Here is a 15,396-nt window from a genome sequence, read left to right as displayed (position 1 = left end):
GGTGGATTGAGCTGAGCTTAGCAAATTTTGTCCCAGTGACTCCACCCTGTCCACTATAGCATTATGAATATATTTAAGTTAGAAAAAAAGAAAGATAGGGCGCCTGGGTGGCTCAGTCAAGCCTCTGACTTTCGCTCAGGTCATGATCTTGTGGTGGGTTCGAGCCCCGTGTCAGGCTCCGTGCTGACAGTTCAGAGCCTGGAGCCTGCTTCAGATTCTGTGTTTCCCTCTCTCTCTCTCTCTCGGCCCCTCCGCTGCTCGTGCTCTGTCTCTGTCTCTCTCTCTCTCAGAAATGAATAAACATTTAAAAAAAAATTTTTTTAAAGAGAAAGATCATGGAACCAGGAACTATGATTTACTATTACTATTTACTATTTATTTGGCCATGTGACTTAAGATAACGCATTTTAGTTTCCTCTAGATTAACATTCTCTGAACTGGACCCCTAGTAAAAGTAGTTTCCCAGCATTTGTAAATAACTATTCTAGATGAATAAGGTTGGCAAGCGTGGGCTGTAAAAGATAAAGATGTTTCCTGACTGCAGAACTTCTGGAAGACTTCTACCAGCTAATGGGCACCGTGAGACCCCACGAGAGGGTGCACCTGCAACCCCCCAAATGGGTTTGAACATGGAAGTTCACGGAGCTGAGGGCTGTTCCACAGCATAAACTCTGGGGAAACTCTGGCCTAGAGATTTTGGATGTTTGCATTCTATGCTCTGTCTTCCTGCACGTTTAATTCTCAGCTAAGAAACCAGAGTGAGTGGCAGGAGGGTAAACACTTTGCCTCCCTGATGCTGCTCTTTCTTTCTTCAGATTTACCATTTGGGTGAAGAGAAAAGGGCATAAAGAGAGGTGGAGAAAGGGAATGAATAGCAACGGTGACAATCAAATCAGGAATGGAAACAGTTTTGCTGAATCATCTTATCAAGATGTTTCATCAAGTCAGTGCAAGCGAATTCAACGACATTTAAAAAGCTATCCCCCAAAGTAATCCCAACGGCAGAAAGAAAATAACAGACAAAGACGTCAGCCAGGGCCACAGGGTGAAGGTTCTGAACTCTCAGTTATGTCCATCCTCTGGTTTTATTTGACAGTTGTTCTTTGTTCTAATTTTAAATAAATCCGGCATACATCAAAATATTTGGGAGGAAATAACTTTACACTGATTTTCTAGCATTTTCTGAAACAATTTGCTTTTTTTAGGACAAATGTTTCTCGTGGCCCCAGAATCCCTTGGATGGAGAAAGTTGAAGAGAAGCCCTTACATTTGCGGTAAATAACTAGAGTGAACATTTTTTTTCGGTTACAGTTTCACAGGGATCGGTTTAAAAGTCATGTTATCCACATGACAGAACGTAACATACATGACGAGCCACAAATACTTCACCAGATATGAAGGGGCATACAATTCCAGAAACATCCTCTAGATGTTGGATGCCCATTTGTTTGAACACCAACACTGATTGAGCGATTACTCTGGATGATACACACTCTGTGTTCTTCATGGGCAATGATCCACTTAACCCTCAGCATCACCTCCATTTGACGGATGAGGAATAGGAGACACAGAGATGTTAAGTAACTTGCCCAAGGTCATGCAGCTCGTAAATATTAGCCCCAGAATTCTGTAGTGGGTTAAAAACTGTATTCCCCTAAACTTCAGACGTTGAAGTCCTCACACCCAGTAGCTTAGAATAAGACCTTATTTGGAAATAGGGTCATGGAAGATACAGTTAACACGAACCTAAACTGGAGTGTGATTCTTACAAAAAGGACATCGCATGAAGAGAGACACCCACAGGGAGAGCACAGTGTAGAGACTGGAGTTATGCTCCTACGAGCCAAGAACTGCCAGGAGTTAGAACAGTGTTTTCAGAGGGAGCATGGCTCCGCCAATACCTTTATCTAAGATTTCCAACCCTCAGAATTATGAGATAATACGTTTCTGTTGTTTAAGCCGCTTAGTGGTACTTCGTTACAGCCGCCCTGATAAACTAGTACAAATTCCAACCCGGATTCACCTCATTTCAGAGCCTAAGCATTAAGCCATTATCCCCTGCTGCCTCTTCTGTCTGCAACATTTGATAATCACATCTAAGGGAGACTCTAACATTTGGATGGCACTTAGAGGCTACCCAGTCTAGCTGCCCATTGCCATATTTATATCAAAGGGACTAAGACCAAATGTGGATCTCCATATAGGAAACCATTTCCCTGTAACAGCTATCATGTGGCCTGGTTATGTCCTCTGGAAACACACACACACATGCGCGCACACACACTCAATTCATCATCCATGTGGTAGCCCTACAAACACTAAAAATCTCTATCAAGACATCAAATCTTCTCTTCTCAGTTAAACACTGTTATCTCTTCACCGTTCTTCGTACAGCATGGTTAATAAGCCTTCTCACCCTCCCCCTCAGGCAGTGGAAGATAATTATGTTGTAGCAAGAAATCAGAACTACAATTTCCAGGAAAATCTACTCTAAGTCGGGAAGAGTTAGTCAGTCAAATTATACATTCTTGTCAGTCACTGGTGTGTGTCAAGCCCCTGGACCACTCTTTCTCCATATTTTCTCAAGTCTATTTCTGGGATAGAAATTTATAGTATAGGTAGAATACCCAGGGTCTCCAAGAAAGGTTCCAATTTTGACTAAGAAACAGTAGGATCCACCCAGAGATTCTACCTATGATTGTCCACTTGTGAGGCCTCAGGGGAGGCATCAGGTGACCCGGTCTTCATGAAGGGTACAGGGAACCTAGATGAAATTTCACAATTGGAAGCCACCAGGAATCCTGAACTGCCAGTTCTGTGAAATACAAACCTTTTCTCTTGTCATTTTCCTTGAAAATTTTCTTTTTTTAAACATAGATGAACTCATGTGAAGAGATGCCATGGACAAATCACACAAGAGAAAAGGTAGAGAGAAAACTAATAGAAAAATGGTTGGTTTTCCTAGTGACCAAAGAAATAAAAATTAAAGCAACCTTGAGCTACATCTGCTACATTAAAAAAAAAAAACAAAAAACTTTATGTCTGTTGACATGGTGATTGGAAAACTGGGGAATACTCAGCCTCAAGACGGTCTACTAAATCACAATTTGAATCAAGAGGAGACAAGGTGTTTCAGCTGTCTGTCCTCAGACCTTTGAAAGTTTGGGGGAAAAGTCAGGGACATGGACACACATGAAGAATGCTGAGAGACTCAGGAAAAGCAGAGATTTCCTATCGTTGAGTCAAAAATAGTGCAGACTTACTTTGAGGAAATGAGTTTTGATCTTCCCACAGTGTTTGCCCATCTGCTCACCGACAGGGGAATAGAGCACGTCTTTGGAGGCGATGCGGGCATATGCCACCTTCTTGTTGTTGCTGAGCATCCAGATGAAGACATCGGGGATGGTGTGCTGTGGCTGTGGCAACAGAGGGGAATGGATTTGATGGGTTGGTGCTTAACAAGTACCCTTCCGGAATTCTCCTCCCGGAAATAGTCCCTGTCTGAAAAATACATTCTGTGACTTAAACCATCAAGGCACTTAAACATCTATGCAGTCAAGCAAGTTAAGTGTAGCTTCTTTGAGAAAGCCTTATGTCATGACTTCTAAGTACATACAAACCCCGTATGTCCAACTTGGTTATTGTGCTTTGAGGATACGCAAGTTGGACCCATGATTTGGCATCTTTGGTGACCTACTTTTCTCCAACTATGGAACAAACATCTTCCCCTTTGTTGTTGTTTTTTTGTAATCATGTAATGATTTAGCCTCAAACATTGGTCCCCCTAAGAGCCAGGTAGCTTTCCAGAATATTCAAAAAAAAAAAAAAGCAAAAACAAAAATCCATGAATGTCTTTCTATTTGCTCTTTTTTTTTTTTTAATGTTTATTTACTTTTGAGAGAGAGAGAGAGAGAGACAGTGAGAGTGGGGAAAGGACAGAGAGAGAGGGAGACAGAATCTGAAGCAGGCTCCAGGCTCTGAGCTGTCAGTACAGAGCCTGACGCGGGGCTCAAACTCATGGACCGTGAGATCATGATCTGAGCCAAAGTCGGATGCTTCACTGACTGAGCTACCTAGGCACCCCTCTATTTGCTCTTAAGGAAGGAAAAACAATTCTACAAGGGACTTTAGACCTAAAATATGGTTGTCAAGTATTTTAGCTCTATTTTAGGTTGTTATTCAGGAGAAATTTGACTAACTTGCACATTAAATTCTACTTTAAAATCGAGGTAATCAAGATAGGAATTACAGAATTCCCTGCCAAGAGGCCCATTATGTTGTGTTTGAAATGCATATTTCTGAGCCACCATAGCTACCCAATCAAAAGGGAGGTACATTGTCACAAAGTACGCTTTTATTTTCCTGGGCTCGAAGTGGGTGCTCTGCCTCTCTAACCCCATAATCCTCTGGCATAATTTGTTCTCCAAGAGGCATCCCTTCTCTCCTTATATGGAAACAGAAACATCAGTGAGGAGGTTTCCCTAGCCAGAGGGTTGGTCAGTCACAGACCTGAAGTCCTGATGCTTGGTTTGAACCTTCTGGGTGCTTATTAAAATTCCTGAATCTGTTAAAATGACTTCCTGTCTCACTGTTTATTATGTCCCCAGGGAATGATGGATTTGCAACAAGATATACAACTTGTGAGACTGGCAGAAGCAGTAATGTTCTGTACCTCTCCTTGAAACCTTCCCATAAAAAACCCAGCATCTGACAGAAGCAAATATGTGGACGTTTTTAGAACATTCTAGAAGTCACAAAAGATACTGTTTACAACTAACTTTAAAGGAGAAGCTGTTCTTTTACTGGATAGAGTTTAAGTCCACTTACAGTTGAAAACTAATCAAAGGTCCCATACTTATTTTGACTTTTCTTGATTCCATTAAGGAACAAGCTTTTTATTTCTGCTGAATACTCAGGCTTCATTAAAAAATCAGTAAAGCTGTACATGTTTGGCTTAATTTAAAAATCTCCATTCTCACGCCTAAACTAATAGTGACTGCTCAGCTCTGCAGGGCTTGGAAGAAAGCATTGCTCTCCACCTTTTATCCTTATCAAACATTCAAACTTCACTAGGAATATATTTGTTCTAATCTCCCAAAGGAAGTTTGCCTTTAGAGTTGATTACCTCATCAACAAGGAAGCGGATTTTTTCCACAAAGATTTCGGCTTCATGGATCATTTCATCAAGAGATAATTTTTTCTTCTGCTGCTGAATGATTGCCTTGGCTTCCTTGGCCATTGTTTCCTGAAACAAGACAGGAGTCCATGTGGGTTTTTCTAGATATCTGGACATAAGTACTGTCCTGTCGCTGGAGAATCCTGAAGGTGCTTGTTAAGTCCCACACCAAGCCATTCATGGGGCTGTTTCAGGGTCTGCCAGTGTGCACACTGCCCATTTAATAGAAATGTCATAGACATACGGAGGCAGTGAATATCATCTCACCTTTGTTTCATAGATGAGAAGCCAGGGCCTGGAAAAGTCAAAGGTTTGTCAAGGTCCCATGGCTCTGTTAGCCAGGACCCAAATCCAGTAACTAAAACGTATTGAGTTCTTACCCTGTGCCAGGCAAAGCCCTACCTGTTGAATTAATCCTCATTGCTCATCACAGCCGTCTGAGAGTTTGGAACATCCATTCAGCCGTGTTTTTGTACAGAGGAAATCCCAAACATTTATAGTGATTTCTGAGACCCTGCGTGAGTGGGCCTTGCCTACTCTTTGCTTCATCTTGTATCGCTTCATACACTGGGCCCCAGGCACACTGGTCCTCAAGAAGGCCCAGAACACATCAAGCTCAGTCTGACCTCAAGACCAGTGTGCGTGGGTTTTCCTCTTGTTCAGATGTTCCTCCTGGACTCTGCACGGCTCGTTCCTTCCCAAGCCTCAGCCTCAATGTCACCACTGCGTCCCGTCCCCCACATTTTCCTGATCACCATGGCCTTACAAAATTTCCTTCATAACCATAACCTGTAATCATTTTGTTTAGTTGTTGCTTACCTTTCTATCTTCCGTCTACTCCCCTAAAATGTAAACTTCACTAGGGCAGGGACCTCCTCTGGTTTGTTCTTACCTTGTTCTTACTTATTCTCAGTGTATGGCAGAGTTCCTGACACATAGCAGGTGTTAAATACATGTTTGCAGAATGACTAAGTCAATCAATCAATCAATTCCTCAGGGGCGAGTGCCAAGTACTTACAGCGCTGTGTTCCCAGCACCTAGCACAGGGCCTGGCACATAGGAAGCCTTAGGTACATGCTGGCCAGGAGGACGAAATACTTGCTTTGTATCAGGTACTGTCCTAGGAGCCAAGGCCTAGGACAGGGGAAGGCACAGGCTTCCTTCCCTGAGACGTGACAGTTTGGTGAGCTAAAAGCAATACATGTGCAAAACATCAGGGGACCAGGGAAAGGCAGAGCTCGGTTTTATAGATGCCATGACATTTACACTGGGTCTTTAAAAAGGAATGGAATTCATCAGGTGATAAGAAGAGAAAGGAAAGTCCAGACAGAGGAACCAATTACAGATAGAAGGTATGTAGGACTGACAAATGCCAGTGATTTTTGAAGCAATGGCAATCTAATCAGGTTTGTGTTTTAGGAAGACCATTCTGGTTGTGGTCTGGGTTGGAGGAAGCCACGGTCTGGGCCTAGTGGGTGCTAAGGAACTCAGTTCAGGCAGCAACGCTGAGGATGAAGAAGTGGAACAAGTTCCAGAGTCTTTAAGGGGAGGAAGCAACAGGGCCTGTGGTCAGATCGACTATGGAGGGTTAGGAGTAAAGATTTAAAGTTGAGTCTAGGCTTCTGGTTGGAGCAACAAATGCAGCTGGTCGTGCTAACAGAGGACGTGGAACAAAGTCAGATTGGAAGCCGATGGGTTTAATAGGATGGGTTGAGTTGGAGGCGCTGTGAGACAAGCAGTGATGTGTCCACTGGGAGGGTGGAAATACAGGTCCAGAGATGAGGAGGGACTGCTGGGCCACTACAAGATATTGAATGCGTGGACTCGTGTGGGTCAAGGACTGTTGGATGTCGAGAAAACCCTGTATTTCTCAATACAGAGCTCTGTGGGCAATATGTAGTGCATGGATGTTGCAGAGACAGGGAAAGGCAGCCGGAGGAGCTAAAGAAGAAATGGGGTAGGAGGAAGATCTATACAGTGAAAATCTGGCCTCCCTTGGAGTACAGAGGCGGAGTACATAAACCCTTGTTTATTATCCTGGAAAGAAAGGTGAACCAGTTTCGACACTTGGGTCTTAGTGTCTAGACGATGATTAATTAACTGTGACCTTTAAAAAAAAATCCTTTAATCTCGCTGAGCCCCACTTGCATCTTCAAAATGCCCCTGACCAGTCAAACACCGAGTCGTTTTTCTTTGCAGAATTATCACGGCCTCCTACAAAATGTCCCTTGGTGCCACTGTTGGAGCTGAATTTTCGAGGTGAGATAAGCCAGGGTCTAACCTGGTCTGGCATTTCTCAACCATCACTCATTCGACAGGGACTGAGGATCTGTGAGGCATGCAGAGCTGTGCGGGTTCTCCAGGCCACAGAGAGGTATCAGCTCCTGCCCTGATGTCAAGAAAGCTTACACCTCTTCACAATTTTTAATGGAAGAAAACTGAGCAGGGGAACAACAGTTATTTTTTGGTCTCTCCATTTGTGAGGCAAAGAAGTCTATGCCTTTGACAAAATATAAATGTCGAGAAAATGGTCAAAGAGGAAATCCGTCAGAATAGGATATAGGACTGGTGGGCTTCTAGATCATTTTATAAACATTCAATAAATGCTCATTCCTTTCCAACTTACCCATATATTCCCTTCTCACTCATGCTTCTACATCACGCAGATGTAGAACCTTTAGAACACTATCCTCATCTGGTCTATGACCTATGCCTCATCCGTGAGGTTTATTTTTAAAGCACACGTTTTAATTCTGTTCAAAGTATAAATAGATTTTCACATACCAGCTCCTGCCAACAGAGCGTAAGTCGTTTCTTATCTAAAGTGGTTTGGTTCAACATCTTGGGCTTCTTTTCTGCTTCAGAGATAAAGGCACTATAAGAGAAGAATAACAATTTGGAAACCTACTTAGTGAAAATCCATTTATGTACTTCCAGAGATTTGCACATACACTTCCTGCAATACAATGGGAAAGTTGATGGAGCCACGGAACCAAGATTTCTCATTTAGAATTAAGCAGTGGTGGGGGCACCTGGGTGGCTCAGTCAGTTAAGTGTGGGACTTTGGCTCAGGTCATGATCTCACTGTTGGTGAGTGTGAGCCCCGCATCAGGCCTGGCTCTCTGCTGTCAGTGCTTCAGATCTCTCCCTCTCTCTCTGCCCCTCCCCTACTCGCTCTCTTTCTAGCTCCAAATCAAATAAACATTAAAAAAAAACAACAACAAAGAATTAAGCAATGGTGCACTAACTTTTCTAAGAGACAAAGTGAGGATTGGAAATGATCCCCAGACCCCACATTAATTTTGGGGAATAGAGGTTTGTTTTCCTACTTCGTTTCCTATACATATCTATTGTGATTGCTATCCAAGGTCATAACACCAAACATAAAATAATGCAGTTTTCCATCATCTTACACATTTAACACACACCAAGAGTTTCCTGAAAAGTTGTATGTAAAAAATATTTTAGACTCCATACTGCAGTACGTCCTCCCATGTTAAAAACTCTACCAATGACGAGTAGTAACACTTGGAGGGATGATGTTAAAAATGTGGTCAATAAGAAAATGGTAGAGGTTATGCATGTAATTGAAGAAGAAATATAAGTGGCTTTAAAACATGGGGAAATAAGATACTGCCCTCATTAGTGAAAAGTTAAATGCAAATTAAAATCAATACCATTTTCACCTATTGGATAATAGTTAAGGTTGGTGGGGAAATCGTCACTCTCCTCCACCAATTGTTTAAGAGACGATTTGACAGCACTTGCCAAAAATTAAACGTCTATATAATTTGATCCAAAAATTAGGTTAGAATTCTGTCCTTCAAAAACAACTGAAACATTTGGCAAGAATATGTTTACACAGTAATGCTTATTGTAGCATCATTTATAGTAGCAACATAAGAAGCAACTAATATATCAGAGACCAGTTAAGTAAATGACACATATCACACAATTAACTACTGAAGACCATCACATACAACTGTAGAAAGATTCCAGTGCTAGTTTGTGGAGTGAAAAAGCAACCTGCTGAACAAAATGTGTGACATTTGTGGAAAAATAGAGTGTTTTCATGAATGTGTGGGTCTGCAAATGCACAGGAAAAAAAATCCAGGAGGACAAATCAACTTTTCTCTGCAAAATGGGATTGGAGAGAGAATTGAGAACACTTTTTCTTCATACATTCCTACCTTTTTTTTTTCTTTTGGTAAGATGAGCATGTAATACTGTGAAGAAAAAAATCAACGACAAAGGAAACAAAAGGGGAAAACACCCCACTCCCCGGTCCTGCGTCGCCGTCGGAAACCTCACTAGCAATTCTCTTTGGACATACTAGTCAAGTGACATTTTCTCTTAATTTTTATTTATTTATTTTTTAATTAAAACAAAAAAAATTTTAATGTTTATTTTTGAGAGAGAGAGAGAGAGAGAGAGAGAGAGAGAGAGAGTGCAAGCAGGGGAGGGGCAGAGAGAGAGGCAGACACAGAATCCGAAGCAGGCTCCTGGCTCTGAGATGTTAGCACAGAACGCGACAGGGGGCCCGAGCCCACGAACCACATCATGACGTGAGCCGAAGTCGGATGCTTAACTGACTGAGCCACCCAGGCGCCCCATTTTCTCTTAATTTTTAAAAAGAATATAAAGAATTGTATTTTGAAGAAGGCATCTTGTTGCCACACGTCTACCTTCTGAGACACCCAAGAAACTCCATTCCACTCCCGAACGGACCAGCTTAATGAGACATGGTGGACACTTCTGACTTCTGATCTCTCTCTCCCTTTCTCACAGGGGGAAAAATCATTGATTCCCTCAATCAAATTGGAGTAAATGACCACAGCACCTGTTTGTGTTCATTCTTCATCTTTCATACCCAGCCTGCTGTGACCTGTGGACGGCCTCCTCACCTTCTTGTGGCAAGTGACCTGTCCCTTCCTGGGGAGAAGCCCCAGAAGTCCAGCTGCCTCACCATGAAGGGGTCGCAGCGGGGAGGAAAACAGGAAGCCCACCTTGACCTCAGGTCCAAGCCGCTTTCTCAAATCCAAGTTTACCAAATACAAAACTAACATTTTGATCTCTGTCTGACCCTCATAAATATGTTTTCAGCTGCTTGTAAACTTGTAGGGAAAGGGGAATGATCATCACCCCAAGTAGCCCCCTAATATAGAAAATTATTGAGCTATAATTTGCCCACACACAGTTTCTAGAAATATGAGATCATGAAGCTTTTTAAAGATGCTCAAAGAGAATTGCAGGTCACACTTAGCTCACAGCAGGAGCAACACTGATAGATATTGCTTCTATAATGAGAAATGAGAAAGAAATAAAGATAGAAAGAAATCTATATATTTATTTGTTTGCTTTCCTTTTATAAAGCAAAAATGATGGGTAACTGAGAGATTAGCAAAGACAGAACTTATAAAGCAAAACACCAGAATTTAGCTACTTAGCTACCCCCATCTATTAGATTTTGCCTTCCATCAAATGAATCTCCACCCCTTCACATTGTTTCCATTACGACTAAATCTTTTTTTCTTTTCTTTTCTTTCTTTCATTTTTTTATTTAGAGACAGCATGAGCAAGGGAGGAGGGGGAGAGAGAGGGAGAGAAAGAGAGAGAGAGAGAGAGAGAGAGAGAGAGAGAGAGAGAATCTTAAGCAGGCTCCATGCCTAGCATGGGGCCCAACACAGGGCTCAATCTCCCCACACTGAGATCATGACCTGAGCCAAAATCAAGCGATGCTCAACTGACTGAGCCACCCAGGCACCCGTCATTATGATAAATTCTCATTTTTGCCCAACTCTTCACCTAATTCATTTCAAGAGTTAATCCAGGTTGTTTCCTTCTGTAGTAGACAAGCCCCTACAATGCCCCCCCCCCCCCCCCAGTGACCTTCTCCTGCTTTTCTTGCCGTTGTGTAATTCCCTCCCTGTGAACGTGCACTGGACCTAGTGACTTGCTCATAGTAGAGTATGTCAAGAGTGATGGGGGTCACTTCCAAGATTAGGTTATAAAAGACCATGACTTCCATCTTGCTGGCATGCTCTGACTCTTCTTGTTTGTTCATTCTGATGAAGTCAGCCGCCATGTCGTGAGAAGGAGCCTGGAGTAGCCCACGTGGTGAGGAACTGAGGCTGACTGCCAACAAGCAGTCAGGGAACTGAAGTCCTCAGTCCACCAGCCCGTGAAGAACCGAATTCGCAAAAAACCATGTGAGTGGGCTTGGCGGTGAAGCCCGCCCACCGCGCCTTCAGTAACTGCAGCCCCAGCCCATGCCTTGATTGGCGTCTCTGAGAGGCTCTAAACTGTGGCTAAGCCACAGCTGGACTCCTGACCCACAGAAACAGAGATCATACACACTGTTTAGTCACTAAATTTGGGAGTTGTTACTCCATAATAGGTAACTAATACACTCTATTTTTAAATCTTTTATTTTTTTTTTTTAATTTTTTTTTCAATGTTTTTTATTTATTTTTGGGACAGAGAGAGACAGAGCATGAACGGGGGAGGGGCAGAGAGAGAGGGAGACACAGAATCGGAAACAGGCTCCAGGCTCTGAGCCATCAGCCCAGAGCCCGACGCGGGGCTCGAACTCACGGACCGCGAGATCGTGACCTGGCTGAAGTCGGACGCTTAACCGACTGCACCACCCAGGTGCCCCAAATCTTTTATTATTATTGATTGCCACCTGGAATCAGAGTCCTTAATTGGTGTTTGCTATGTTATCTGAAAAAATTCTACTAAACAGTATTTGATTTATTATCCAATCGCATTGTCAAATAGTTGCTGAGTATCTACCAGATGTAGACACATGCTTGGCATAACATTACTAGCATTTTTCTTGCTTCATTAGAAAGTCTCTGCAGTGAGTCTTTCTTTTATCCCTCTTCTTCTTCTTTTTTTTTTTTTTTTCCTTTGTTTCATGCTTTAGTTAAGTGTCAGGAAGCAACCGTGAGCCCACAAGTGCCGGCTAAATTAGTGAACGAAACAAAGATGGATAGAACACTATCAAATGCCTATCTGAATGCATGTGAAATCAACTATTTGCTAAGGTAATTAAAAGCTGATTCCATATAAGCTCAGCAACCCACATGCCAGCTGTTCTCCCAGTACCTGCTTTGACTGATGAAGTCACTGAGCACCATCTTCATTTTATCTTCTGATGCTTTCTCTGAAATCTTGATCAATTCTCTCACTTCTTCTATACTTTCTTCCTGGAAACAAACCATAGGGGTAGAGGGCTGAGGGGCAGAAGGAGACACTGTAGTGGAGACCCTGACTGAAGTAGCTCAGACATATTTTGCTGATTTTGTGTTTTAGAAATGAAGGAAGATTTCCCTCATTTTCTCGGGTCTAAACTGGGAAATGCTGCTGCATTCTAACTTTGAAACTTCCTTTTCTTCATTGGAATCAGTCCAAATACAAGTCTTCTCCTGCCTTGCTCAAACTCATCATTCCTATTCCAGATCATTTCCTAACAGGGAATCCTTTATTTGGCATCTACTGTGGGGGGAAACTCATGTCAGGAAATACCTAACAAAGGAGATCAAATTAGATACGACATAAAAAACTTGAAAAGCAACGTTCAAGTCAATTGATTATATGGGAATATAGTAATACTGAATAATCCTGATTTAAAGGGGATCAATTCTTCTGATTATAGGAGTTTGGGGCAGCGGGTGAGGTGGTATAGGAGAAGAGGACAGGTTGCATATGACAATGGCTTTATGCTTGCGTATTTAATAATCATACTTTTCTTTTTAGGCCTAAGTTCTAGTATTCCATTCAGTGGCACTCAATGGAGGGATACGGCACTCAAAAGGCATGTTATCACTGCTTTGCCAGAATCTATAAAAATTGTATTACACATCAAAGTCTGATGTCTGGGGACATATGTTTCCCTCTCTCCCCCTCACTATAAGAACAGGCAAATTGTGGAGTGGTTAAAAATATAGGTGTAAGGGGGCGCCTGGGTGGCTCAGTCGGTTAAGCGGCCGACTTCGGCTCAGGTCACGATCTCACACTCCGTGAGTTCGAGCCCCGCGTCGGGCTCTGTGCTGACCGCTCAGAGCCTGGAGTAAAAAAAGAAAAAATATATATATATATAGGTGTAGGGTCAGCAACCTCTGTTCAAATCCAGACTCTATCCTTATGACTGAACTAACCCCCGCATGCCCATTTTTCTGCAAAGTCAGGTGATAAGAGCGCCCACCTATAGCACCACCGTAGAGAGGTGTGGACTTCTTCAGACAGTGCCTAGTGCTTAGTAAACAAACATTCAGTCATGTTAGGCATGATACACCAAGCATGGCAGGGATGTGGCACTGAGAAAGGAACTGGAAATGAATGGTAAAGGCGGCTATGGCCTCTAGGGAGGCATTCTGCTTTGGTTTGTCGAGCGCCGGGACACAGGAGTCTCGTCTGCGACCGTGACACAATGAGGATGGCTCCAAAGGAGTGCTTTGGGACACTGGGTGGTGGAGAAGAGACTGGGGGGACGCCATTTTTCTCCCCACCACCACCGAGGTGGGGCCTCGAGGATTGGTTCCCTGGGCCCACAGTGGAGGCGGGACCAGCCTACAGCAAACCACGCCCCTCCGCGCCGGGTAACTGCGTTTACCCACTGGAGTGGGATAGACCCTGTAGAACCAGAGGGACCCCTCCTCCAGGCCAGCGCTGCTGCATTGCTTGGATTAATTCTATAAATACACTGTCTAAGATATTTTGCCTGAAGGAGAAGCAAAACCAGCCTTCCAAAGCAAGTCTGTGGCCTCCACATAATGTGACACCAAATCGCCCTCAGACTCTTATCTCCACGATGCCTGGAATCCCCAAGACCAGAGGCAATGCTGTGTTTCACACAACTAGAGACAGAATTGTAAAGCAAAAGAGAGAGAGAAATTTGTTCTTTCCTTAGCATAGGCTTTCATGGAATGAGAGGGTCACCTGGTGAGGCATGGCAGGACAGAAAGTAGAGGGCGCCCCAATGAGCTGTGTGGTGTGAGAAGAGAAATACGAGAGCAGGCACAAAGAAAACACAAAGGGCAGGCTCGAGAGCCCAGAGAAGCAGAGTTCCCAGGGGTGCCTTCCTCCCTGGGGTTGGGTGGAACAATCTGGCAGCCGTTGTATGTTGGCCCTGTTATAAATACTTCCCTTCAATCCCTCAAATAACTATTGGCCCCTTTCAGGTGCCGGGTACTATGCCAGATGCCACAGAACAGTAGGAAATGGTTATTGACCAAATAAACACACCAATCAATTGTAAAATCCGGAGAGCCCTGAAGGTACAGCACAGGGTATTACAGGAGAGAGTAAGGGGGAGAAGTCAGAAGGCCTCTCTGAGGAAGTAGTTGAAACTGTGCTGTGGAGGTTAAGGGGTTACATAGGCAAAGCGTGGAGGGAAAAGTAGCTCAGGCAGACAGAACATCATGGAGGTGGCTATGAGGCATAAAGGAATTTGGTTTCTTCGAGAAACAAAAAGTCCAGTGCGCTTGGAACAAGGGAGAAAGTACGTGAGAGGCAGGACTGGAGAAGTGGCAGGACTTCACCGTATAGGCAATTCTCTGCCATGGGAAGGGTGTAGGATTTTCTATCAGTTGAAGCCAGGCTCCATCAGTTCTGTGAGAAAGTTGTCTATCTCCTGCCCTAATATCCTGATTAGGAAAACAGTCTATCCTTAGGTCCTATAATGTTAAGAAGCAGAACAGAGATTCTAGTCCGGACAGTTTTACTTAAAGTCAAAACATATTCTCATTCCCTTAGGTCCAGAAGGTAGAAACTATGTGCCCTCATGTAGCAGCCACAATTTATTTGCATTTAAATTAAGGTCAAGACCCTCTACTGTGTGAATGAAAAGGTCCCTTTTGCCTCCAGCTGACCAATGTTCAAATCCATCACCTGTGAGAATCACCTACCAGCAGGTCCGCCATTTTCTCCAGCATGTTGGACCAATGCAGCCTAAACGTCTGGTCTCCCCAAGAACTGATAAAGTAGACACAGGGCTTCTTGGCGTCAAAAGGCAAATAGTTGTAATTCCTGTGAAAACAGGTTAGGTCTTGAAGTTAGTTGGCAATTGGTATTTTTCAGGCAATTCCAGCCACATGTTCATGTTCTGTATGGTCTTTGTGGGGTGGGGAAGGGTGGTGACAAAACAATCAAATTATTCACTGTGTTCTAATTGGGGACCCATGAACAATAAACAATGAACAGATATATGGCTACAA

General features: G+C 43.3%; 1 protein-coding gene across 1 annotated transcript in view; it reads right to left on the bottom strand.

Moving 5' to 3' along the window:
• Nucleotides 1-15,396, bottom strand: part of FER1L6 (fer-1 like family member 6) — a 121,777-nt gene that overhangs the window by 74,553 nt on the left and 31,828 nt on the right. The window contains exons 13-17 of the mRNA XM_040494368.1: nucleotides 15,088-15,208; nucleotides 12,287-12,387; nucleotides 7,961-8,051; nucleotides 5,126-5,245; nucleotides 3,264-3,416 (exon numbers count right to left, since the gene is read on the bottom strand). Of these exons, the coding sequence (XP_040350302.1) occupies nucleotides 3,264-3,416; nucleotides 5,126-5,245; nucleotides 7,961-8,051; nucleotides 12,287-12,387; nucleotides 15,088-15,208 (586 nt within the window). The remainder of the gene's footprint in view (nucleotides 1-3,263; nucleotides 3,417-5,125; nucleotides 5,246-7,960; nucleotides 8,052-12,286; nucleotides 12,388-15,087; nucleotides 15,209-15,396) is intronic.

The sequence above is a fragment of the Herpailurus yagouaroundi genome, unplaced genomic scaffold, assembly GCF_014898765.1.
Source record: "Herpailurus yagouaroundi ecotype Mexico unplaced genomic scaffold, PumYag 186, whole genome shotgun sequence".
Taxonomy (NCBI): Eukaryota; Metazoa; Chordata; class Mammalia; order Carnivora; family Felidae; genus Herpailurus; species Herpailurus yagouaroundi.
This window is presented reverse-complemented; position numbering and strand designations above follow the sequence as displayed.